Source organism: Pseudophryne corroboree, chromosome 1, assembly GCF_028390025.1.
Source record: "Pseudophryne corroboree isolate aPseCor3 chromosome 1, aPseCor3.hap2, whole genome shotgun sequence".
In the NCBI taxonomy this organism is placed as follows: Eukaryota; Metazoa; Chordata; class Amphibia; order Anura; family Myobatrachidae; genus Pseudophryne; species Pseudophryne corroboree.
In genome coordinates, this window is record NC_086444.1 from 202,843,107 (window position 1) to 202,870,953 (window position 27,847).

Below are 27,847 nucleotides of genomic sequence, written 5' to 3' on the forward strand. Positions count from 1 at the left end.
GGACCTGACAGGCTGAAGTGATCGCAGTGAGTAAGTAAGTCCAGACCTACTCCTAAACTGCACAAAATGTTTTTGTATAGCTCGGCTGCACAAGCGAACGCAGCCTTGCTATGCAAAAATACACTCCGCCATAGGCGGCGACTATCTGATCGCACGGCAGCTAAAAACAGCTACCGTGCGATCAACTCGGAATGAGGGCCTGAGTGCGTTTGTGAAACTTATTTTTCTTTTTTCAGATTCTAGTGTTCCTTATGGCCTGTCATACACACGCGGACAGACAGACAGACAGCGGCATACTGTACAAACATGAAAGAGACGTATGAAAATATGAATTTGCTGTTAGAAAAAAATCCACTATGAAAAATATAACTGGAATATACTGTATGTCAGGCATGTCCAAACTGCGACCCTCCAGCTGTTGAGAAACTACACATACCAGCATGCCCTGATACAGCTTTAGCATTCTCTGAAAGCAAAACTGTGTCAGGGCATGCTGGGATAAGCAGTTTCTCAACAGCTGGAAGGCCGCAGTTTGGACATGCCTGCTGTATGTGGTGATTTGAAGGTTATTGCTTTATTGCTTGGTTTGCAACTTGGGTACACTAAATTCTGCTGTTTCTGGTGTGAATGGGAAGACTCACTACATTAGAAAACATTGGTCTAAATGTGAATCTCTTACTCCTGGGCAGGAAATTGTGTTAAATGCTCCTTTATTGAATCCTAAAAAAGTGTACTTACCTCCATTGCATATTAAATTAGGACTGATGAAACAATTTGTAAAAGCAATTGATAAAAACTCAATATGCACTTGAAATCTAAATTCCCAAAAGTCAGTGATGCAAAACTAAAAGAAGGAATTTTTACAGGGCCACAAATAAGATCAGTAATAGATGATGAAAATTTTCTGGAACCGTTAAATTCACTGGAAAAAGCAGCCTGGTTGTCATTGAGAAATATGTTCTTGTTTTCTTGGAAACCATAAGCAGAAAACTATTGTTATATAGGGCGGGATGTAATACCGCCCAAGTTCGGCGGCCGTGCGGGATGCCAGCCAAACTCGGAAATTTTTTAAAGGGGCAGTCACTTACAAGGCATGGCTTTGCCTTGTAAGTAACTGCCCCTTTAAAAAAATGTGACGAGTTCGGCCGTATTCCCGCGCAGACGCCGAACTCGGGTGGCATTACATCCCACCCATTGTGAGTGATCTAGTGAATACATACAAAGCTATGGGATCCAGGGTCAGACTGGACCACAGGGGTACAGAGTGTGCACTTGAATTATACATTATACATATATTACAATACACTGCAGAGGACTACAGTGTATTTTCTACAGGAAATTGCTGTTATTAATCTAGTACATTATTTATGCATGGACTAGCAGTATTTACTATATACATTTATCAAAGAACTTGCACTATCTAATGGTTAGCCAAGCATCTACAGTATAGGAGCTGGCCATATACGTAAGCATGGACCGCTACCACTGCATTTCCCTGATGGGTTCTTCATGACCAGTGATGAGCGGTGAGGCCAGCAAATGGTGAAGCACTAGCTGATTGCAGTGGAACCCACATCCCCAGGGCTTCCGGTGTCTTCACCTATGGGGCGGCGGCCTTTAAGCTCTTTCTCATGACCGCTGCCACCCCAGGGCTTCCAGCGTCTTCTATCTTTGAGAGCTCTTGCCTGCTCCCTCCCCACCGCCGGACTGACCACTGCTGCCTCACCGCTGGCTTATATAAGCCAGTTGAGGGGGTGGGGCGATAACGTGGCGAGCCGTGATTAGCTCGAGGCGGCCATCTTGTATTTAAAAAATTACGCTGAGGAGCCATTTTTGAAATGGGAAGCCGGCACTCCACTGACGAACTCTGCAGAATGGCTGGCAGGGACTGGATCCTCTCGGATCCAGGTCTGCCGCCAGTCACCCTTTCTCCGCCGGGTCCCGCCGCCATGATGCACGCCGCGTCATGCCACCGCATGTGCCCCCTGGCCAGCGGATCCGATGGATCCGCTGGTCCAATCACATCTGCGGGACCGACAGGGGCATGCATTTATGTGGGCTGAATGCACGCTGCTGTCATTGAGGCACAAGTATAGGTGCCGCTTCCCCATACTTTGTCAATTGGCTTTTGCAGCCCATGGCTTCGCCCTGCCCCCTCCCACCCCCCCACTACCCGAACTTTAGTGTTAGCAGCGGGAGGCACGTCTTCCACTGCCTGACACCCCAATATGAAGGGATATTCTAGGGGGAAAATTAGTAAAAATAATAAAAGATATTTATCACAGAATCGGTGTTATAAAAATCTTCCCTGTTCATGACCCAGTTCCGACACTGATTGGATGAAACATGTCTTTAAAACTTCACTTCCCACCTTGACTTCCTCCCAGAAAATCTGTAAGCACGAGGGCTTCCATCAGCAGATTTCTATGATGGAAAAGAGGTATCAAGGAAAATGTAGGCCCAGTATAGTGGCTGACTATTGCTGGACCATGAAGAGAGACATCCCAAAAGCAAAATATGCCCGAAAATCATCATCTACAACTTTTTAGGTCATCCAGAATGAGATGTGTAATTAACATTTAGGGGGTCATTATAAGTTGATCGCTAGCTGCCGTTGTTCGGAGCGCAGCGATCAGGCTAAAAATCTGCATTTCTGCACATGCGTATGCACCGCAATGCACAGGTGCGTCATACGGGTACAATGAGCATCGTGAGTTTGCACACAGTCTAACGAAGATTCCAGTCACACGGCCGAACGCAGGAAGATTGAAATGAAGTGGGCATTTGTGGTGGCAACCAACCGTTTTCAGGGAGTGCTTAGAAAAACGCAGGCGTGGCTGGGTGAACGCCGGGCGGGTGTGTGACGTCAAAAGCCGTCCCTCCATCGTTAGAATCAACGCACACGAAGAGTAACTACAGGGCTGGTCTTGTTTTGCACAAAAAGATTTTGCAGGCGCTCTGCTGCACAAGCGTTCGCACTTCTGCAAAGCGAATATACACTCCCCAGTGGGCGGTGACAATGCGTTTGCATGGCTGCTAAAAACTGCTAGCGAGTGAGCAACTCGGAATGACCCCCTTAGACTTATATAAGTACTAATTTAATAAAACTTTAAACGTATGTCACATGAAAAACCCTGCCTAATGGTAACAATCTGAATGCATAATCGAAATTCAGCGCAAAAAAATACATTTAGATTAAGTCTGTTTAGTTCTTGTGAAAGAAAAAAAGTTGATGTTTGTAGACCAGTGTAATTGAAATGCTTAATCCACAGACACACAGGGGTATATTTACTAAGCTCCCGATTTTGACCGAGATGCCGTTTTTTCTTCAAAGTGTCATCTCGGTTAATCTCGGTCATTTACTAAACACTAATCACGGCAGAGATGAGGGCATTCGTAATTTTTTGCAAGTTCAGGTAAAAAATTACGAATGAATACACCATCGGTCAAAACGCGGCTGTTTAAGTATGAATCTCGGTCATTTACTAAGAAGTGCAAAGCAAAAAAAGAACAAACACTGCCGTGAAAAATTACAACTCGTAAAAAAGTGCTAAAAAAAAACAGAACTTTTTTTTTTATTCGTGTTTGGATAGGCATGCACGGATCCATGAGATCCGTGCATGTATATCAGTGGGAAGGGGTGGGAAAGTGCTTATTTTTTAAAAAAAAATTGCGTGGGGTCCCCCCTCCTAAGCATAACCAGCCTCGGGCTCTTTGAGCCGATCCTGGTTGCAGAAATATGGTGAAAAAAATGACAGGGGTTCCCCCATATTTAAGCAACCAGCATCGGGCTCTGCGCCTGGTCCTGGTCCCAAAAATACGGGGGACAAAAAGAGTAGGGGTCCCCCGTATTTTTAAAACCAGCACCGGGCTCCACTAGCTGGACAGATAATGCCACAGCCGGGGGTCACTTTTATATAGTGCCCTGCGGCCGTGGCATCAAAAATCCAACTAGTCACCCCTGGCCGGGGTACCCTGGGGGAGTGGGAACCCCTTCAATCAAGGGGTCCCCCCCCCCCAGCCACCCAAGGGCCAGGGGTGAAGCCCGAGGCTGTCCCCCCCCCATCCAATGGGCTGCGGATGGGAGGGCTGATAGCCTTTGTTGTAAAATAAAAGATATTGTTTTTAGTAGCAGTACTACAAGTCCCAGCAAGCCTCCCCCGCATGCTGGTACTTGGAGAACCACAAGTACCAGCATGCGGCGGAAAAACGGGCCCGCTGGTACCTGTAGTACTACCACTAAAAACATACCCAAAAAAACACAAGACACACACACCGTGAAAGTATAATTTTATTACATACATACACACATACATACATACTTACCTTAAGTTCCCACGCAGGTCGGTCCTCTTCTCCAGTAGAATCCAAGGGCTACCTGTTGAAGAAATTCTACTCACCAGATCCATGGGTCCAGGCTCCTCGGCAAATCCAGGGATAATCCACGTACTTGAATAAAACAAAAAAACGGTTGCCCGACCACGAACTGAAAGGTGACCCATGTTTGCACATGGGTCACCTTCCCACGAATGCCAGAAACCCACTTTGCCTTCTGGCTAAGTGGGTTTCTTCAGCCAATCAGGGAGTGCCACGTTGTAGCACTCTCCTGATCAGCTGTGTGGTCCTGTCCTCACTGACAGGCGGCACACGGCAGTGTTACAATGTAGCGCCTATGCGCTACATTGTAACCAATGATGGGAACTTTCTGCCCTGCGGTTGACCTAAAGTGACGTCACCGCTGAGCAGAAAGTTCCCATCATTGGTTACAATGTAGCGCATAGGCGCTACATTGTAACACTGCCGTGTGCCGCCTGTCAGTGAGGACAGCAGCACACAGCTGATCAGGAGGGTGCTACAACGTGGCACTCCCTGATTGGCTGAAGAAACCCACTTAGCCAGAAGGCAAAGTGGGTTTCTGGCATTCGTGGGAAGGTGACCCATGTGCAAACATGGGTCACCTTTCAGTTCGTGGTCGGGCAACCGTTTTTTTTGTTTTATTCAAGTACGTGGATTATCCCTGGATTTGCCGAGGAGCCTGGACCCATGGATCTGGTGAGTAGAATTTCTTCAACAGGTAGCCCTTGGATTCTACTGGAGAAGAGGACCGACCTGCGTGAGAACATAAGGTAAGTATGTATGTATGTGTGTATGTATGTAATAAAATTATACTTTCACGGTGTGTGTGTCTTGTGTTTTTTTGGGTATTTTTTTAGTGGTAGTACTACAGGTACCAGCGGGCCCGTTTTTCCGCCGCATGCTGGTACTTGTGGTTCTCCAAGTACCAGCATGCGGGGGAGGCTTGCTGGGACTTGTAGTACTGCTACTAAAAACAATATCTTTTATTTTACAACAAAGGCTATCAGCCCTCCCATCCGCAGCCCATTGGATGGGGGGGGACAGCCTCGGGCTTCACCCCTGGCCCTTGGGTGGCTGGGGGGGGGGGACCCCTTGATTGAAGGGGTCCCCACTCCCCCAGGGTACCCCGGCCAGGGGTGACTAGTTGGATTTTTGATGCCACGGCCGCAGGGCACTATATAAAAGTGACCCCCGGCTGTGGCATTATCTGTCCAGCTAGTGGAGCCCGGTGCTGGTTTTAAAAATACGGGGGACCCTACTCTTTTTGTCCCCCGTATTTTTGGGACCAGGACCAGGCGCAGAGCCCGATGCTGGTTGCTTAAATATGGGGGAACCCCTGTCATTTTTTTCCCCATATTTCTGCAACCAGGATCGGCTCAAAGAGCCCGAGGCTGGTTATGCTTAGGAGGGGGGACCCCACGCATTTTTTTTGGGGATTTTACATTGTTTAATTAAAAAAAAAAAAAGAACCCCAGCACGGATCACACAGATCCGGCCGAGATTGATTGTAAAAAAAAAAAGGCAGTGTTTTGCTAATCACTGCCGTAAAATTAGGTAAAAAAAAAACGAATGACATCGACATCGGAAGAAAAGAAAAACACGAATACGACAGCTTAGTAAATCCATCGTAATAAATTCAAAAAGTTGCAGTTTTACACTGTCGATGTCATTCGTGATTGAACTTTGACCTATTTTCGGGAATTACGAATGTTAGTAAATGTACCCCACAGATCATTTATATGAAATATCCAGTGTTCTTTTATCCGTTTGAGTACACTGATGCTTTCCACCCAACCGTCTCAATTTTGGCATGGCAGTCCTGCTCACTAAGGGGCCTATTTATTAACATTATTTTATTATCACCTGAATGTATTAAAGGGCACTTGAAGCATTTTTTCATTAGAAAACTGCTCCAAACCCTTTGTCATTTTTTTTAGTAATCCACATCGCATTCCCCTTACTTATAATGGAAAATGCGATGTGACCGAATTTACTAAAAAAAAAAAAAGTAAAACAAAACCGCAGTGTGCCCTGTGATAAGCTCAGGCTGGTGAGATCACAGGGCAGCACTGCCATGTACATCCTTTGCCCAGCTTTCTCAGCCCCCTGGCAGAGAAAGCTTTGCGGGGAACGTGAACCAGTGATCAGCTATGTGTGTCCGATGGACACACAAGCTGATCACAGTGTAAAAAAGAAAAAAAGAAAAGTAAAGAAACAACAACCATACTTACAAGTCCAGGAAGCCAGTGTCCGCTGCTCTGGTGAGTACTGCCGGGCGCCGGGACAATATGCTGCGTTGTGACCCTGGTGCAGTAAAGTGACGGCTCACTTTACAGGACCGGGGGTCACAGCGCAGAAGGACCCAGCACCTCTTGGAGCAGCAGACACCGGCTCCCAGACTGGGAAGTATAAAACCCCAGGGGGGATTTGCGGAGCGGGGCTAGTAGCAACACAGGGGTAACCAGCGGTGACGGTAGTGACGGGTGGCGGCGCATGTGCAGCTAGACATCAGGGTATTTTTTATGAAAAATACCCCGATGATGTTGCGGAGTGGCATCGCAGGGACAGAGCTTGCCTGCAAGCTCTGTCCCTGCATGCAATAATTGTTACATCCATGCAATGTAATCAATTATCGCAGTGCGAGTTTGGTTGAGTTTATCAGCTGTCATCTGCATCATCAGATGTGGATGGTGATAAATAGACCTCTAAGACACAGGCATGCGCCCAGCATAACACAGTCATGCTCCCATGTCCTGATTCCGGGGAGTCGGGACCGGAGCTTACTGGGGATGGTGGAGCAGTGGCAGAATGTTATTGGGGGGCTGCGACCCCTAGATAAAATCTACCACTGACACCCTGCAGTTCCTTCCTGCATGGAACAGCAGCAAAGACAGTTACTGTAAAGACTAGAGACTTGCTATACTGGATAACTAGAGGGTGGAGAAAGGAGAAAGATGGGCTACGGGCATAAGTAGTCCTCACCGTTCATCTCATATCACAAATAACCCTCATCCTGGTCAGTTGCAGACCATGCAAGGAGCAACTGGCAAGGCTGCAGTCAATTAAGAGACCTAGAGCTCTGGCCCAACCACCCTGGGGTGAATGTATTTATAATTATTATCATAAGGGACCAATTAATTAATATTATTACCCATTATTATTTATCGTCCACATAACGCATTAATAAGAATTTTCTTTAGTATGCCTGTATCTTGCGCAGAAATGGGCTGCTATTGGGGTCCCTCCAGGAGAAGAGTAAGACGTAAGTTACATGATATAGACCCGACGTACTTAAGGGGCATGTTGGCCATTGGGCATGCGCATGTAGGAGTATAGGTGATAGGATGCCAGTGTCATGGAATGCATTGGAAGATGCAGTTTAGTTGACCCCGTGTCCAAATTCCAATAAACATTCTGAGAAACTATAGTGTTGTACAGAGGTTCAATGGTGTGGCCGGGGACTGCTCGATGGTGCACTTTGTGTGCACCACTGTGGATTAAGAGCTGCATCTCAATAGACAGCCATCAGGTGCAGTATTAGTATAATTTGGCAGTCGTGGCGGCAACACAAGTTACAGCTGCTACTGCTTAGCATCCACCTCAGAATCAGGCGCAGCGTTAGCTACCACAGCCTTAGGGCCAAATTCAGATATGTATTCAAACCCAATAATTTGCGTTGTCTCCGATGTTTGTAGTGATGCCTATGCACAGAATGGGTTCTACGTCATCACACATTGAGCCCTCTAAGCTGCACCGGGGGAGTGGGGGACGACGACGACGATGAAGATCGTTTTACAAAACAGGATTGTGTCAGTCCTATTCAGTAGGCATGCAGAGGCCACGAACTGTGTCTTTCAAAGCAAATTTCCTGGTCCCGGCAGCGTGAACACATCGGCCATCCCGGGTAACATAAAGGCTGCTCAGATGCTGATGGTCAAATAGAGTGATCCGATGCTGTGCCCTCAGATGCAGCAGCAGATCACACAAGCCTGCAGGAGGAGTCTATTTACACAAGACGTCTCCTGCTGCTTTTGTATATTTTAGTACAGTAGCTGCCTCCAAAGACACATCTCTGAATCTAGCCCACAGTCACTGGGCAAGTCCATACTTCTATATACTTTTTAGGAAATGCATACCTCCCAACTTTTATTAGATTAGATTCGTGACTCCATTGCACGGCCACCCGAAAAGAGTGTGTGGCCTTGTTAAAAGGGAGAGTGACTTCACGGCAATGCTGCGACCGTCTGCCACACCTCCCATTTTTGTCATAGTGGAGGCATGGGCAGTGCTCTGTGAGCTGCTGGCATGCCCCCAGTCCCTCTGTCTCCTGCGAATAGATGCTGTGCGCATGCGGGACCAGTTGGGAGGTATAGGAAATGTTCTGTAGCATTTATTCTTAAATATTATTTTTATACTTTTTTCTTTTGAATTCCAACAAAAGAAATATACTGGTAGGTCAATGGCTGCTGACTGAAATGCACCGTGGTGTATGTGCATTTGTGTGTTAGGGAATTTACATTGTAAACTCCAAAGGACCAGAGACTGTGAAGGACAGATATTCTCTGTACAGCACCGAATAATTGGTGTTGCTAATAAATAAATCCAGAAAAACTGCTGCTTATAAGATACAAAAATCCCACCCCACCTATTATTGCATGTCAATTGTGACAATTATGTCAAAACAGGAATTTAAAACATTTTAATGGCCTTAGAGGAAACAAATGGAACATTTGTAATATATCCCTACCAGTTATTCACCAGTATACACAAAGATTGCCATTACCAAGACATCATTTTAATGATATGTTGCTTTTCCTAGGACACCTTAAAATAAACTGCAATCCAACCAGTAGTAGCTTGTCATCTCTTCCAATGTAATTGCAATATCGTGTGTGCCCCAGGTGGAAAACCTAACAAATAAATGTCAGCAAATCACAACAAAACATTTCAATTTTTTTCCTACATTTTAATTAACAGCTGTTTGGAGTATATGTTAATTTTCTGACAAAGAATCCCATATAGAGGGTTCATCACTTCTTACCTGTGACATCAGCTGCCATCAATCCCTCTGCTCTTATGACTTTCACTTGAAGAAAGCCCACATCATTAAGATTGCTAAAGGATCTCACAAGGCTCTGGAATAAACAAAAATAAATAGTTACTCACAAGAATGTCATATTTCTTGCATAGATTCTAAATATGTAACAATGTGAGCATTGTGCAATAATATTATAGTTAAAACAAGAGACTGTGTATAATTTATATAAGTTTTAAATATACGTTTTTAATAAAATAACATTGCGGTTACTGTACTGTACATATGTAGCTTTTAATAACAATATAATAAACATAAACAAAATGAAACAGTACAAATCCCTATTGTAATCTATGAAACATAAAGTCTTCTCAGTCCTGGCCCAAGTCTACCTCCCAGCAGAGATATCAAGGAATACCAAATGGTAAGCATGGAATGGGTCTCTCCCTGAGAGTGTGGCGGATCTCTGCCCAAGTGGGCAGGACTTTGCCTGGGAGGGTGGCACGTCCCTGCCTTAGAGAGTGTTGAGTTTCTGCCCGAGAGTGGAGCAGGTATTTGACTGACAGGGTGTCAGGGCTCTCCCAGATATAGGGGCAGGAATCTACCTGGAAGGGTGGTGGGTGTCTCCCTGAGAGTGTTGCTGGCTTCTGCCCGATAGAGGGGCAGGTCTTTGTCTGAGAGGGTAACAGGTCTCTTCCAGAGAGAGGGGTGGGTATCTGCCTGGAAGTGTTGTTAGACTCTCCCTGGGAGTGTGGCTCGTCTCTGCTCAATAGAGGGGCAGCTCTTTTCCTGAGAGGGCAGCAGGTTTCTCCCAGAGAGAGAGGGATGGATATCTACCTGGAAGGTTGGTGGGTCTCTGCCTGAGAGGGTGGTGGGTATCTGTCAGAGAGAGTGTTGAGTCACTGCCTGTGAGAGGGGCCGGAGGTCTCGCCTAGAGAGAAGGGCAGGTATCTGCCTGGAAGGGTGGTAATTCTCTGCCTTGAAGGGTGGCGGGTCTTTGTCTGATAGGTTGGCAGGTCTCTGTCTGAGTGTTGAGTCTCTGCCGAGAGAGGAGCAGGTCTTTGCCCGAGAGACGGGTCTCTGCCTGGGAGGGTGGCGGGTCTCTGCCTGAAAAGAGTTCTGAGTCTCTGACCGAGAGAGGGGTAGGTCTCTGCTTGAGAGAGTGTTGAATCTCTGCCAGAGAGGTGGCGGGTCTCTACTCAAGAGAGGGGTGTATGTCTGCCTGAGTGGGAGCCGGGTCTATGACTGAGAGGGTGGCAGGTCTCTGCCCGCAAGAGAGTCAGGTCTTTGCCTGGAAGGGTGGCAGGTCTCTGTCTGAGAGGATGACGGTTCTCTTCCTGAGAGTGTTGAGTTTCTGCCCGAAAGAGGGGTGGGTCTGTCTGACTGCCTTGATGATGAGCCTTTCCATAGAAACCCCAATTTACTTTGCTTTTTACATAAGAACTCCAAATAAAAAATGCCCAGCTGGTCGCAAACCAGACACAGTAAACCTGCATAATTACAGTTACATACAAAGCAAGACTGAAATCAGCATGTCTTAGGTTGCATAACTATTACGGTCAATAGTCCACAATATTTAAAATACAACATGTGTCAGCATGCCCAGCCACCTAAGACCTGTGGCTATGAAGATTGGGCTACAGGGGGAGAAATGATGGGAATGAACCTTAAAGTTGTTAGAATATGATGTGCTCTGTGCCTGTCTCCTTCTACACAGCAGTCTATGGGTGCAACACCTAGTGTTAATCCCCTAGTGCCAAGAGTCACTCGGAGGAGGAGCTATGTCATGTAATCCCTGCTCCTCCATCTAAGAGTTAGAGAGTTAGAGAAACTGAGTCCTGGTGTGTGCAAGCATGCAGAGCTGAGACCGGGAGCGGATCTCAGCTACAGAGACTCACAGTGTTTCTTTGCATGTATCGCGGCTCTGGAACTGATGCTAAGCCGGTGCCGCATCTTCTCTACAGCCAAAGTCAGACTGTATGGCTGTGCAGTCCTCCATCCCTCACCACCACAGACAGCTCCTGATAAGTACCGCTACCACTGCTGTTACCTTGTATGATATAAGGGCCCCTAATTGCCTGTATCAGTATTACATCTGAGTCACTTGTATTCACTAAATAAACCTGCATTACTGTTTAAGTCATTAAGTGTGTGGACTGACGTCACTGCACCAGGCAATTCCAATACACTCTGCCAACAAAAGTCACAATATAGCCTTGTGTAACTCTACGGACTGCGATCGCATTGCAGTATTTCTGTCGCAAATGCAGGAAGGAGGTGCTATGCACCTCCTCCTGCATATGCATTGCTAAGGATTGCATTTGGAAGTAGCTTTGCAAATGCAATACATGCTGAATTAGGTCCTAAATTAATAGGATTATTATTTTGGCACAATTAAGTAGAAAATACGTGGCACATTAAATGAGGCAATTTGAGAATAGGTGTACTGTATGTAGACACATCTGTATGTTAAATAGACTTTTAAGGCCTGGAACACAGAAGTGGATGAGCTTGCATTGCATTGGACTGAATTATGTCCCAGTGCGCATATGCAGGTCCCATTCTGTTCATGCCGGCCAATGTGACTGCATCGCATTGATGAGAACGTGTCTGGCTGATTGACAAGCAGAGGCATTCGGGGCGTGGCAACGCAGTGTTGTGGGACGGCTAAAATGGGCCGGTTGTTGAGGCAGCTACTTGATGTCACACATGGCTGCTGCAGAGGCAGTGGTCTTCACTTATTCAGCGATCTGATCGCAACTGAATTGCGACTGCATCGCTGGCTGCCATTAGCATACTGGATGGCTCCCAGCATGCAAGTGGTAACAGTTGCAGTTTTGCTATTTTATCAAAACTGCAACTGAAGCTGATTAGGGTCCTATGGGACGCATCTCCGACCCTTGCTGAATGAGGGCCTATATGCTACTTTAGTGGCCAGTTAGAGCATAGATGGCTTATAGATGGCTGGAATTTAAGGGAGATCAGTGAAGGATTTGTCATGGGCTAACTTCAGAGCAGCTTCATATACATTAGATATCAATAACCAAGAATAAGGATCCTAATACTGTATATCAGTTTCAGAAACTTGTCGAAGAAATCTGGTATCTGGCATTGCAGTTTCAGTGTATGCACAGGTTACAGAGACCTGGAACACACCTTTGGCCCCAAGAAAAGTTACAAGCATCATGCATGCCCATTTTACTGACTGGGTGCACTGGCACACTGGCATACAGTAGATAGATTACAGTTAGTATTCCTGTGCTTACTTACGTTTCTGAATCATAATATGCTAACTATGCCATTGTGCCAATGAAAATAGTAGTCTTGGATCATAAAATTGCCTATAAAAATGTTATGGATGTAAAGAGCAGCCCATGTTATTATTAATAATATGAGAAAGCTGACAGTCAGAGCACACCATGATATTAACGTTATATGTCCCAAGTGTATGCTCCCTGTTTACAGGAAGATATGACCTTGGTTTTCAGAGCGGAGAAATTATTAAGCTAGGTATATTCCCATATGTGTATTAATATGATATGTCTAATATAAAATGTATTTATGAGCTCTATTAACTCAATCTTTTTACATTTGTTTATATTTCAAGCAGTGTCTCAGAGGGGGTTAAACTGCCTCCTATGTTACCACAGAAAAGAGGCGTTCGCTGCTGCAGTGATGACCATGAACATAACGCGTACTAGCTAGAGATGAGCGCCTGAAATTTTTCGGGTTTTGTGTTTTGGTTTTGGGTTCGGTTCCGCGGCCGTGTTTTGGGTTCGAACGCGTTTTGGCAAAACCTCACCGAATTTTTTTTGTCGGATTCGGGTGTGTTTTGGATTCGGGTGTTTTTTTCAAAAAACACTAAAAAACAGCTTAAATCATAGAATTTGGGGGTCATTTTGATCCCAAAGTATTATTAACCTCAAAAACCATAATTTACACTCATTTTCAGTCTATTCTGAATACCTCACACCTCACAATATTATTTTTAGTCCTAAAATTTGCACCGAGGTCGCTGTGTGAGTAAGATAAGCGACCCTAGTGGCCGACACAAACACCGGGCCCATCTAGGAGTGGCACTGCAGTGTCACGCAGGATGTCCCTTCCAAAAAACCCTCCCCAAACAGCACATGACGCAAAGAAAAAAAGAGGCGCAATGAGGTAGCTGTGTGAGTAAGATTAGCGACCCTAGTGGCCGACACAAACACCGGGCCCATCTAGGAGTGGCACTGCAGTGTCACGCAGGATGGCCCTTCCAAAAAACCCTCCCCAAACAGCACATGACGCAAAGAAAAAAAGAGGCGCAATGAGGTAGCTGTGTGAGTAAGATTAGCGACCCTAGTGGCCGACACAAACACCGGGCCCATCTAGGAGTGGCACTGCAGTGTCACGCAGGATGTCCCTTCCAAAAAACCCTCCCCAAACAGCACATGACGCAAAGAAAAAAAGAGGCGCAATGAGGTAGCTGTGTGAGTAAGATTAGCGACCCTAGTGGCCGACACAAACACCGGGCCCATCTAGGAGTGGCACTGCAGTGTCACGCAGGATGTCCCTTCCAAAAAACCCTCCCCAAACAGCACATGACGCAAAGAAAAAAAGAGGCGCAATGAGGTAGCTGACTGTGTGAGTAAGATTAGCGACCCTAGTGGCCGACACAAACACCGGGCCCATTTAGGAGTGGCACTGCAGTGTCACGCAGGATGTCCCTTCCAAAAAACCCTCCCCAATCAGCACATGATGCAAAGAAAAAGAAAAGAAAAAAGAGGTGCAAGATGGAATTGTCCTTGGGCCCTCCCACCCACCCTTATGTTGTATAAACAAAACAGGACATGCACACTTTAACCAACCCATCATTTCAGTGACAGGGTCTGCCACACGACTGTGACTGATATGACGGGTTGGTTTGGACCCCCCCAAAAAAGAAGCAATTAATCTCTCCTTGCACAAACTGGCTCTACAGAGGCAAGATGTCCACCTCATCATCACCCTCCGATATATCACCGTGTACATCCCCCTCCTCACAGATTATCAATTCGTCCCCACTGGAATCCACCATCTCAGCTCCCTGTGTACTTTGTGGAGGCAATTGCTGCTGGTCAATGTCTCCGCGGAGGAATTGATTATAATTCATTTTAATGAACATCATCTTCTCCACATTTTCTGGATGTAACCTCGTACGCCGATTGCTGACAAGGTGAGCGGCGGCACTAAACACTCTTTCGGAGTACACACTTGTGGGAGGGCAACTTAGGTAGAATAAAGCCAGTTTGTGCAAGGGCCTCCAAATTGCCTCTTTTTCCTGCCAGTATAAGTACGGACTGTGTGACGTGCCTACTTGGATGCGGTCACTCATATAATCCTCCACCATTCTATCAATGTTGAGAGAATCATATGCAGTGACAGTAGACGACATGTCCGTAATCGTTGTCAGGTCCTTCAGTCCGGACCAGATGTCAGCATCAGCAGTCGCTCCAGACTGCCCTGCATCACCGCCAGCGGGTGGGCTCGGAATTCTGAGCCTTTTCCTCGCACCCCCAGTTGCGGGAGAATGTGAAGGAGGAGATGTTGACAGGTCGCGTTCCGCTTGACTTGACAATTTTGTCACCAGCAGGTCTTTCAACCCCAGCAGACTTGTGTCTGCCGGAAAGAGAGATCCAAGGTAGGCTTTAAATCTAGGATCGAGCACGGTGGCCAAAATGTAGTGCTCTGATTTCAACAGATTGACCACCCGTGAATCCTTGTTAAGCGAATTAAGGGCTCCATCCACAAGTCCCACATGCCTAGCGGAATCGCTCCGTGTTAGCTCCTCCTTCAATGTCTCCAGCTTCTTCTGCAAAAGCCTGATGAGGGGAATGACCTGACTCAGGCTGGCAGTGTCTGAACTGACTTCACGTGTGGCAAGTTCAAAGGGCATCAGAACCTTGCACAACGTTGAAATCATTCTCCACTGCGCTTGAGACAGGTGCATTCCACCTACTATATCGTGCTCAATTGTATAGGCTTGAATGGCCTTTTGCTGCTCCTCCAACCTCTGAAGCATATAGAGGGTTGAATTCCACCTCGTTACCACTTCTTGCTTCAGATGATGGCAGGGCAGGTTCAGTAGTTTTTGGTGGTGCTCCAGTCTTCTGTACGTGGTGCCTGTACGCCGAAAGTGTCCCGCAATTCTTCTGGCCACCGACAGCATCTCTTGCACGCCCCTGTCGTTTTTTTAAAAATTCTGCACCACCAAATTCAAGGTATGTGCAAAACATGGGACGTGCTGGAATTTGCCCATATTTAATGCACACACAATATTGCTGGCGTTGTCCGATGCCACAAATCCACAGGAGAGTCCAATTGGGGTAAGCCATTCCGCGATGATCTTCCTCAGTTGCCGTAAGAGGTTTTCAGCTGTGTGCGTATTCTGGAAAGCGGTGATACAAAGCGTAGCCTGCCTAGGAAAGAGTTGGCGTTTGCGAGATGCTGCTACTGGTGCCGCCACTGCTGTTCTTGCGGCGGGAGTCCATACATCTACCCAGTGGGCTGTCACAGTCATATAGTCCTGACCCTGCCCTGCTCCACTTGTCCACATGTCCGTGGTTAAGTGGACATTGGGTACAACTGCATTTTTTAGGACACTGGTGAGTCTTTTTCTGACGTCCGTGTACATTCTCGGTATCGCCTGCCTAGAGAAGTGGAACCTAGATGGTATTTGGTAACGGGGGCACACTGCCTCAATAAATTGTCTAGTTCCCTGTGAACTAACGGCGGATACCGGACGCACGTCTAACACCAACATAGTTGTCAAGGCCTCAGTTATCCGCTTTGCAGTAGGATGACTGCTGTGATATTTCATCTTCCTCGCAAAGGACTGTTGAACAGTCAATTGCTTACTGGAAGTAGTACAAGTGGGCTTACGACTTCCCCTCTGGGATGACCATCGACTCCCAGCGGCAACAACAGCAGCGCCAGCAGCAGTAGGCGTTACACGCAAGGATGCATCGGAGGAATCCCAGGCAGGAGAGGACTCGTCAGAATTGCCAGTGACATGGCCTGCAGGACTATTGGCATTCCTGGGGAAGGAGGAAATTGACACTGAGGGAGTTGGTGGGGTGGTTTGCGTGAGCTTGGTTACAAGAGGAAGGGATTTACTGGTCAGTGGACTGCTTCCGCTGTCACCCAAAGTTTTTGAACTTGTCACTGACTTATTATGAATGCGCTGCAGGTGACGTATAAGGGAGGATGTTCCGAGGTGGTTAACGTCCTTACCCCTACTTATTACAGCTTGACAAAGGGAACACACGGCTTGACACCTGTTGTCCGCATTTCTGGTGAAATACCTCCACACCGAAGAGCTGATTTTTTTGGTATTTTCACCTGGCATGTCAACGGCCATATTCCTCCCACGGACAACAGGTGTCTCCCCGGGTGCCTGACTTAAACAAACCACCTCACCATCAGAATCCTCCTTGTCAATTTCCTCCCCAGCGCCAGCAACACCCATATCCTCCTCATCCTGGTGTACTTCAACACTGACATCTTCAATCTGACTATCAGGAACTGGACTGCGGGTGCTCCTTCCAGCACTTGCAGGGGGCGTGCAAATGGTGGAAGGCGCATGCTCTTCACGTCCAGTGTTGGGAAGGTCAGGCATCGCAACCGACACAATTGGACTCTCCTTGTGGATTTGGGATTTCGAAGAATGCACAGTTCTTTGCTGTGCTGCTTTTGCCAGCTTGAGTCTTTTCATTTTTCTAGCGAGAGGCTGAGTGCTTCCATCCTCATGTGAAGCTGAACCACTAGCCATGAACATAGGCCAGGGCCTCAGCCGTTCCTTGCCACTCCGTGTCGTAAATGGCATATTGGCAAGTTTACGCTTCTCCGACGACAATTTTATTTTAGGTTTTGGAGTCCTTTTTTTTCTGATATTTGGTGTTTTGGATTTGACATGCTCTGTACTATGACATTGGGCATCGGCCTTGGCAGACGACGTTGCTGGCATTTCATCGTCTCGGCCATGACTAGTGGCAGCAGCTTCAGCACGAGGTGGAAGTGGATCTTGATCTTTCCCTAATTTTGGAACCTCAACATTTTTGTTCTCCATATTTTAATAGGCACAACTAAAAGGCACCTCAGGTAAACAATGGAGATGGATACTAGTATACAATTATGGACTGCCTGCCGAGTGCAGACACAGAGGTAGCCACAGCCGTGAACTACCGTACTGTACTGTGTCTGCTGCTAATATAGACTGGTTGATAAAGAGATAGTATACTCGTAACTAGTATGTATGTATAAAGAAAGAAAGAAAAACCACGGTTAGGTGGTATATACAATTATGGACGGGCTGCCGAGTGCCGACACAGAGGTAGCCACAGCCGTGAACTACCGAACTGTACTGTGTCTGCTGCTAATATATAGACTGGTTGATAAAGAGATAGTATACTCGTAACTAGTATGTATGTATAAAGAAAGAAAAAAAAACCACGGTTAGGTGGTATATACAATTATGGACGGGCTGCCGAGTGCCGACACAGAGGTAGCCACAGCCGTGAACTACCGCACTGTACTGTGTCTGCTGCTAATATAGACTGGTTGATAAAGAGATAGTATACTCGTAACTAGTATGTATGTATAAAGAAAGAAAAAAAAACCACGGTTAGGTGGTATATACAATTATGGACGGGCTGCCGAGTGCCGACACAGAGGTAGCCACAGCCGTGAACTACCGCACTGTACTGTGTCTGCTGCTAATATATAGACTGGTTGATAAAGAGATAGTATACTCGTAACTAGTATGTATGTATAAAGAAAGAAAAAAAAACCACGGTTAGGTGGTATATACAATTATGGACGGGCTGCCGAGTGCCGACACAGAGGTAGCCACAGCCGTGAACTACCGCACTGTACTGTGTCTGCTGCTAATATAGACTGGTTGATAAAGAGATAGTATACTCGTAACTAGTATGTATGTATAAAGAAAGAAAAAAAAACCACGGTTAGGTGGTATATACAATTATGGACGGGCTGCCGAGTGCCGACACAGAGGTAGCCACAGCCGTGAACTACCGCACTGTACTGTGTCTGCTGCTAATATATAGACTGGTTGATAAAGAGATAGTATACTCGTAACTAGTATGTATGTATAAAGAAAGAAAAAAAAACCACGGTTAGGTGGTATATACAATTATGGACGGGCTGCCGAGTGCCGACACAGAGGTAGCCACAGCCGTGAACTACCGCACTGTACTGTGTCTGCTGCTAATATATAGACTGGTTGATAAAGAGATAGTATACTCGTAACTAGTATGTATGTATAAAGAAAGAAAAAAAAACCACGGTTAGGTGGTATATACAATTATGGACGGGCTGCCGAGTGCCGACACAGAGGTAGCCACAGCCGTGAACTACCGCACTGTACTGTGTCTGCTGCTAATATAGACTGGTTGATAAAGAGATAGTATACTCGTAACTAGTATGTATGTATTGTCACGATCCGGGTATCTGGACGCCATTACTTACCCTTCAGATGCCTCCTAAGGCGGGCTCAGCGTTCCAGGACCGGATTCCGCTGTTCCTGAGTTTCCACATACAGAGTGGTCTTTTCATCAGCCGCGGCCTCCGCTGTGCCCGCGTGGTTAAATGTGCATCTATCAGCCTGGCGTCTCCTGTCTCCGGTGGCCGGCGCCGCCATTACTGTTTCCCAGACCACATGGATTACAAACCAAACTTCCCTCCAAGTGTCTGCATGGGCGCAGCCATCTTGGATTCTGTCATCTGATCATTTCCACCAATCTGCTGTCTGTGTTGTTGATTTGCATAATTGCCTAGCCAACCCCTTCCTTGCTGCAGGTATAAGTAAGCTGTACCTGAGCAAGGAAGACGTCAGTGCTTTGGTTGTCAAACCTAGTTCCTGTTTGTCTCTCTTCTATGATTGTCTTCCAGGTTCCAGCTCCTGTCTCAAGACTTCCACCATAGAGACCCGCACCAGCATTCCACCTGCGGTGTAGCCTGACTCTCCAATCCATTGTGGATTCATCTGTTTCCAGCTACAACACTACCTGCTTCCAGCCTCAGCTTCCAGCAGAGTACAGCTTCCCTTAAAGGGCCAGTGTCCTTTCTACACTTTACCACTCTCCACCGGAATTATTATTTCTCCGCTCTCAAGTTCTACATTTCAGTTCACATTTCATCGCTCCCAAAGTTCATTTATTATTTAACTGGTTCCAGCCAGTATCCACTCCGTGCTAACAACAGTCTGGTTCCAGCCAGTATCCACAGCAGCTGTTTTACCTTCAGCAACCCAGCTCTTCCTGGAACACCAGCTGGTATAATCCTGGGTTATCTCCATTGCTACAGCCGGGCCTGGTAAGGACTTTCCATCTAGAAGATCATAAGAACTATCTCACACTACCAGTGCCCTGTGGCTCCTGCCATGCTGTAGTACTCAGGAACTGTATTTATTCTTTGCTGACTTTTACGTTTTCTTTTATTGCTGCTGTGATGCGGAGTTGTCATAATAAACATCATTGACTTTTATCTAAGTTGTCGTGGTCACGCCTTCGGGCAGTTATTATTCATGTTACTTACATGTCCAGGGGTCTGGTACAACCTCCCAGGTTCCGGTACATCTCAGCCCCTACAACTGAGGCTGCCTCCCGTCAGCTCAGGCCCTCAGTTGTGACAGTAAGCACTGACCTAATGAATCCAGCCGGAGACCAGGATCAAGCGGCCAGGCCGATGCAAGAACTGGCAGCCCGACTAGAACATCAGGAGGCTGCACAGGGCCACATCATCCGCTGTCTCCAGGATCTCTCTACTCGGCTGGATGGGATTCAGACAACTCTCCGTGGATCAGGCGCGTCTGGTGCGTCAACCACAGTGACTCCAGCTATAACCCCACCCACCTTACCCATTTCTGCTCCACGTCTTCATCTTCCAACGCCAGCAAAATTTGACGGATCTCCAAGATTCTGCAGGGGATTTCTCAACCAGTGTGAGATTCAGTTTGAGCTACAACCTGGCAATTTTCCCAGTGACCGTACAAAAATTGCCTACATTATTTCTCTTCTCAGTGGCTCAGCCCTTGATTGGGCATCACCGTTATGGGAGAGGTCCGACACCCTGCTATCTTCTTACACTGCATTTGTGTCAACATTCAGGCGCATCTTCGACGAGCCAGGCCGGGTAACTTCAGCTTCGTCTGAGATTCTCCGTTTACGCCAGGAATCACGTACTGTAGGACAATATCTTATACAGTTCCAGATCCTGGCATCCGAACTGGCATGGAACGACGAGGCCCTGTATGCTGCATTCTGGCATGGTTTATCCGAGCGTATTAAAGATGAGTTAGCTACCAGAGACTTACCCTCCAAGTTAGATGAGCTAATCTCACTTTGTACGAAAGTTGACTTGCGTTTCAGAGAGAGAGCAACTGAGCGTGGAAGATCATCTGCTCCAAAATCTTCTACTCCTCCTCCTCGCCAACTGTCACCAACTACAGATGAACCCATGCAAATTGGCCGTTCCCGTTTAACTCCTGCTGAGCGCCGAAGACGTCTCTCCGAGTTTCTCTGTCTGTATTGTGCAGCTCCGTCTCACACCATTAATGCCTGTCCCAAACGTCCGGGAAACTCCAAATCCTAGCTCGCCAAGGAGAGGGCCGGCTAGGAGTAATGATCTCCTCTCCATCTCCTCAAGATTGTAACCTCCCAGTCTCGCTTCAAGTTGCTCAACGTTATCAGAACGTCATTGCCCTCCTGGATTCCGGAGCAGCTGGGAACTTTATTACTGAAGCCTATGTTAAACGGTGGTCCCTACCCACCGAGAGACTTCCTTCGTCCTTTTCCTTAACTGCTGTGGATGGCAGTAAAATTTTTGATACAGTTATTTCTCTAAGGACTCTACCAGTTCGTCTGAGAGTGGGAGTTCTTCATTCCGAACTTATTTCATTTTTAGTGATTCCAAGAGCCACACATCCTGTGGTCCTGGGCCTTCCATGGCTCCGTCTTCACAATCCTACAATTGATTGGACGACTACGCAAATCCTGGCATGGGGTTCCTCCTGTACTAAGACATGTTTGTTTAAAGTGTTGCCTGTCTGTTCTTCCTCCCCCAGGTCGTCTGATGTTCCACCTCCTCCATATCAAGATTTCACGGATGTGTTCAGTAAAGCTTCTGCTGATATCCTTCCTCCTCATAGAGAATGGGACTGCCCGATTGATCTCGTTCCAGGGAAGGTTCCACCTCGAGGCCGAACTTATCCGTTGTCTCTCCCCGAGACACATTCTATGGAGGAATACATTAAAGAGAACCTAGCAAAGGGGTTCATTCGACCTTCTTCTTCTCCAGCCGGCGCAGGCTTCTTTTTTGTAAAGAAGAAAGATGGTGGTCTGCGGCCGTGCATCGACTACAGAGGTTTGAACGACATTACCATCAAGAACCGCTATCCTTTACCCCTGATTACTGAGCTCTTTGACAGAGTTAGCGGAGCTACCATCTTTACAAAGCTGGACCTGAGAGGTGCATACAATCTCATCCGGATCCGTGAGGGTGACGAGTGGAAGACCGCATTTAACACCCGTGACGGACATTATGAGTACCTCGTCATGCCCTTCGGATTGAGCAATGCTCCAGCTGTCTTCCAGCATTTCGTCAATGAGATCTTCAGAGACATTCTATACCGTCATGTCGTGGTCTATCTAGATGATATCCTCATTTTTGCCAACGATTTAGAGGAACATCGTTTCTGGGTAAAGGAGGTTCTGTCCCGTCTCCGTGTCAATCATCTCTACTGCAAATTAGAGAAATGCGTCTTTGAAGTCAAGTCCATTCCGTTTCTAGGGTACATTGTGTCCGGTTCCGGACTAGAGATGGATCCTGAGAAACTACAAGCAATCCAGAATTGGCCGGTACCCTTAACCCTCAAAGGGGTCCAGAGGTTCTTAGGGTTCGCCAATTATTACCGAAAGTTTATACGAGACTTTTCCACCATTGTGGCGCCTATTACTGCTTTCACCAAGAAGGGTGCTAACCCGTCCAAGTGGTCTGAAGAAGCCATGCAAGCTTTTCATCTTTTAAAACAGAGGTTCATCTCTGCACCTGTCCTGAAACAGCCTGACATCGACTCTCCTTTCATCTTAGAGGTGGATGCCTCCTCCGTTGGAGTAGGAGCGGTGTTATCTCAGAGGGCTAAAGATGGTCATTTACATCCTTGCAGTTTCTTCTCACGGAAGTTCTCCCCAGCGGAGCGCAACTATGCCATTGGCGACCAGGAGTTGCTAGCCATCAAGCTCGCTCTAGAGGAGTGGAGATATCTGTTGGAGGGAGCTTCTCATTCAATCACCATCCTTACAGACCACAAGAACCTTCTATATCTAAAAGGCGCACAATGTCTCAACCCTCGTCAGGCCAGATGGGCACTTTTCTTTTCCAGGTTCGACTTTAAACTCCAGTTCTGTCCGGGCTCTCAGAATCGCAAGGCCGATGCCCTTTCCCGCTCATGGGAGCAAGAAAATGAGTCAGAGTCTTCAGACAAGCATCCTATTATAAATCCGTTGGCATTCTCCACGGTAGGGATGGACTCTACGCCCCCATCAGGGAAAAGTTTTGTGAAGCCGACACTAAGGAAGAAGCTCATGCATTGGGCCCATGCTTCCCGTTTTGCCGGACATACAGGTATCCAAAAAACCCTGGAGTTTATCTCTAGGTCCTATTGGTGGCCAACTCTGAAAAAGGACGTTTTGGAGTTTATTGCATCTTGCCCAAAGTGTGCTCAACATAAAGTATCCCGCCAGTCGCCTGCGGGGCAACTGGTTCCACTATCTGTTCCCCGTCGACCATGGACCCATTTGTCGATGGATTTTATTACAGATTTGCCCATGTGCAACAAGTTCAATACCATCTGGGTGGTAGTTGACCGGTTCACCAAGATGGCACACTTCATTCCTCTCACCGGTCTTCCGTCAGCTTCCAAGTTGGCTCAAGTATTCATACAAGAGATCTTCCGACTCCACGGTCTTCCAGAAGAAATTATCTCAGATCGAGGAGTTCAATTCACAGCCAAATTCTGGCGAAGTTTATGTCAAGTCCTCCAAGTCAAGTTAAAGTTTTCCACGGCTTACCATCCTCAGACCAATGGTCAAACTGAGAGGGTGAATCAGGACTTGGAGGCCTTCCTCCGCATCTATGTGTCCTCCTCTCAAGATGACTGGGTTCAATTACTTCCCTGGGCCGAGTTCTGTCATAACAACCAGTATCATTCTTCATCTTCTTCAACACCATTCTTCACCAACTTTGGATTCCACCCTAAAGTCCCTGAGTTCCAACCGCTTCCAGCAACTTCTGTTCCCGCAGTGGATATCACCTTGCATCAGTTTGCCAATATCTGGAAGAGCGTACGATCAGCTCTGCTCAAGGCATCGTTCAGGTACAAGAAGTTTGCGGATAAGAAGCGTCGAGCAGTTCCTGCTCTCAAGGTGGGTGATCGGGTATGGTTATCCACGAAGAATTTGAGGTTAAGAGTTCCCAGTATGAAGTTTGCACCTCGCTACATCGGTCCTTTCAAAATTGATCAAGTCATCAATCCTGTTGCTTACAGACTCCAGTTACCTCCCTTCTTAAAAATACCCAGGACATTCCATGTTTCCCTGTTGAAACCGCTAATCTTGAATCGGTTTCATTCCTCACTTCCACCAACTCCGAAAGTCCAAACTCAACGAGGCGTTGAGTATGAAGTGGCCAAGATCCTGGACTCACGTCACCGTTACGGTCAACTTCAGTATCTCATTGACTGGAAGGGCTATGGTCCTGAAGAACGCTCTTGGACCAATGCCTCTGACGTCCATGCTCCTGCCTTGGTCCGAAATTTCCACGCAAAGTTTCCTTTAAAGCCTAAGAAGTGTCCTGGGGCCACTCCTAAAGGGGGGGGTGCTGTCACGATCCGGGTATCTGGACGCCATTACTTACCCTTCAGATGCCTCCTAAGGCGGGCTCAGCGTTCCAGGACCGGATTCCGCTGTTCCTGAGTTTCCACATACAGAGTGGTCTTTTCATCAGCCGCGGCCTCCGCTGTGCCCGCGTGGTTAAATGTGCATCTATCAGCCTGGCGTCTCCTGTCTCCGGTGGCCGGCGCCGCCATTACTGTTTCCCAGACCACATGGATTACAAACCAAACTTCCCTCCAAGTGTCTGCATGGGCGCAGCCATCTTGGATTCTGTCATCTGATCATTTCCACCAATCTGCTGTCTGTGTTGTTGATTTGCATAATTGCCTAGCCAACCCCTTCCTTGCTGCAGGTATAAGTAAGCTGTACCTGAGCAAGGAAGACGTCAGTGCTTTGGTTGTCAAACCTAGTTCCTGTTTGTCTCTCTTCTATGATTGTCTTCCAGGTTCCAGCTCCTGTCTCAAGACTTCCACCATAGAGACCCGCACCAGCATTCCACCTGCGGTGTAGCCTGACTCTCCAATCCATTGTGGATTCATCTGTTTCCAGCTACAACACTACCTGCTTCCAGCCTCAGCTTCCAGCAGAGTACAGCTTCCCTTAAAGGGCCAGTGTCCTTTCTACACTTTACCACTCTCCACCGGAATTATTATTTCTCCGCTCTCAAGTTCTACATTTCAGTTCACATTTCATCGCTCCCAAAGTTCATTTATTATTTAACTGGTTCCAGCCAGTATCCACTCCGTGCTAACAACAGTCTGGTTCCAGCCAGTATCCACAGCAGCTGTTTTACCTTCAGCAACCCAGCTCTTCCTGGAACACCAGCTGGTATAATCCTGGGTTATCTCCATTGCTACAGCCGGGCCTGGTAAGGACTTTCCATCTAGAAGATCATAAGAACTATCTCACACTACCAGTGCCCTGTGGCTCCTGCCATGCTGTAGTACTCAGGAACTGTATTTATTCTTTGCTGACTTTTACGTTTTCTTTTATTGCTGCTGTGATGCGGAGTTGTCATAATAAACATCATTGACTTTTATCTAAGTTGTCGTGGTCACGCCTTCGGGCAGTTATTATTCATGTTACTTACATGTCCAGGGGTCTGATACAACCTCCCAGGTTCCAGTACATCTCAGCCCCTACAACTGAGGCTGCCTCCCGTCAGCTCAGGCCCTCAGTTGTGACATGTATAAAGAAAGAAAAAAAAACCACGGTTTGGTGGTATATACAATTATGGACGGGCTGCCGAGTGCCGACACAGAGGTAGCCACAGCCGTGAACTACCGCACTGTACTGTGTCTGCTGCTAATATAGACTGGTTGATAAAGAGATAGTATACTCGTAACTAGTATGTATGTATAAAGAAAGAAAAAAAAACACGGTTAGGTGGTATATACAATTATGGACGGGCTGCCGAGTGCCGACACAGAGGTAGCCACAGCCGTGAACTACCGCACTGTACTGTGTCTGCTGCTAATATATAGACTGGTTGATAAAGAGATAGTATACTCGTAACTAGTATGTATGTATAAAGAAAGAAAAAAAAACCACGGTTAGGTGGTATATACAATTATGGACGGGCTGCCGAGTGCCGACACAGAGGTAGCCACAGCCGTGAACTACCGCACTGTACTGTGTCTGCTGCTAATATATAGACTGGTTGATAAAGAGATAGTATACTCGTAACTAGTATGTATGTATAAAGAAAGAAAAAAAAACCACGGTTAGGTGGTATATACAATTATGGACGGGCTGCCGAGTGCCGACACAGAGGTAGCCACAGCCGTGAACTACCGCACTGTACTGTGTCTGCTGCTAATATAGACTGGTTGATAAAGAGATAGTATACTCGTAACTAGTATGTATGTATAAAGAAAGAAAAAAAAACCACGGTTAGGTGGTATATACAATTATGGACGGGCTGCCGAGTGCCGACACAGAGGTAGCCACAGCCGTGAACTACCGCACTGTACTGTGTCTGCTGCTAATATAGACTGGTTGATAAAGAGATAGTATACTCGTAACTAGTATGACTATAAAGAAAGAAAAAAAAACCACGGTTAGGTGGTATATACAATTATGGACGGGCTGCCGAGTGCCGACACAGAGGTAGCCACAGCCGTGAACTACCGCACTGTACTGTGTCTGCTGCTAATATAGACTGGTTGATAAAGAGATAGTATACTACTAATATTATATATACTGGTGGTCAGGTCACTGGTCACTAGTCACACTGGCAGTGGCACTCCTGCAGCAAAAGTGTGCACTGTTTAATTTTAATATAATATTATGTACTCCTGGCTCCTGCTATAACCTATAACTGGCACTGCAGTGCTCCCCAGTCTCCCCCACAATTATAAGCTGTGTGAGCTGAGCACAGTCAGATATATATATACATTGATGCAGCACACTGGGCTGAGCAGTGCACACAGATATGGTATGTGACTGAGTCACTGTGTGTATCGTTTTTTTCAGGCAGAGAACGGATATATTAAATAAAACAAACAACTGCACTGTCTGGTGGTCACTGTGGTCGTCAGTCACTAAACTCTGCACTCTCTTCTACAGTATCACAGCCTCAGGTCAATCTCTCTCTCTCTCTCTCAACCCTAATCTAAATGGAGAGGACGCCAGCCACGTCCTCTCCCTATCAATCTCAATGCACGTGTGAAAATGGCGGCGACGCGCGGCTCCTTATATAGAATCCGAGTCTCGCGATAGAATCCGAGCCTCGCGAGAATCCGACAGCGTCATGATGACGTTCGGGCGCGCTCGGGTTAACCGAGCAAGGCGGGAAGATCCGAGTCGCTCGGACCCGTGAAAAAAAACATGAAGTTCGGGCGGGTTCGGATTCAGAGAAACCGAACCCGCTCATCTCTAGTACTAGCTATCATTTTTAAAAGTACACAGTGTATACAGTGAGCTACCAAGCAGCAATGGCAGTGCCAGATATGTATTATGGGCCTGATACAGAGATATACACAAATGCATTCACAGTTGCGAATGTGTATGCAGTGACCGTGTGAAAATGTGCAAATGTCGCAGCTGTTGGGAGTGGTTTAAAGACGCCCATATTCTGACCTGCAGCCTACATAAAAAGATGCAACTACCGAACCCACATCAGGTAGCCCTATGGCTGAGCAGCATGATGGCAGGAAGTAAGACGGGATCGCAGTCACAAGCAGTAAAACTGTCACAAAACAGTTGCGGCACACCAGCGTTTTTGTCACCACACCCCATTACCTCCCCCAAATGGTCCCTGACTGTCAATCACTCTGTGAATAAATCCTCTCTGTGACCACATCGCAAGACCATCATGGCACATGCCTGCTGTGACTCAGACTGTTAATAATCTGTTCATTACTGTTAATAATCGCTCAAATGAGGTTTGTGTCCGTCTCTGAATCAGGCCCTGTGTAGCATGTCTGTCTTCTATTTTACCAGTTTCATGCATATTTTACCTCATAAATGTTCTCTAAGCCATAGTGCGCTCGCCAACAGTCTTTGGTCGCCTAGCAATAGAGGCGGC

The 27,847-nt window shown here is 46.9% G+C and overlaps 1 protein-coding gene and 1 long non-coding RNA gene across 5 annotated transcripts in view; one reads left to right on the forward strand and one right to left on the reverse strand.

The window, feature by feature from the left end:
* MCTP1 (multiple C2 and transmembrane domain containing 1) overlaps positions 1–27,847 on the reverse strand; it is a 1,810,807-nt gene that overhangs the window by 860,409 nt on the left and 922,551 nt on the right. For all 4 annotated transcript variants that reach the window (XM_063964020.1, XM_063964019.1, XM_063964022.1 and 1 more), the window contains one exon: positions 9,398–9,491. In XM_063964020.1, coding sequence (XP_063820090.1) covers positions 9,398–9,491 — 94 coding nt within the window. The remainder of the gene's footprint in view (positions 1–9,397; positions 9,492–27,847) is intronic.
* The window catches only part of LOC135061039 (uncharacterized), a 286,241-nt gene that overhangs the window by 204,889 nt on the left and 53,505 nt on the right, over positions 1–27,847 (forward strand). The window lies entirely within an intron of this gene.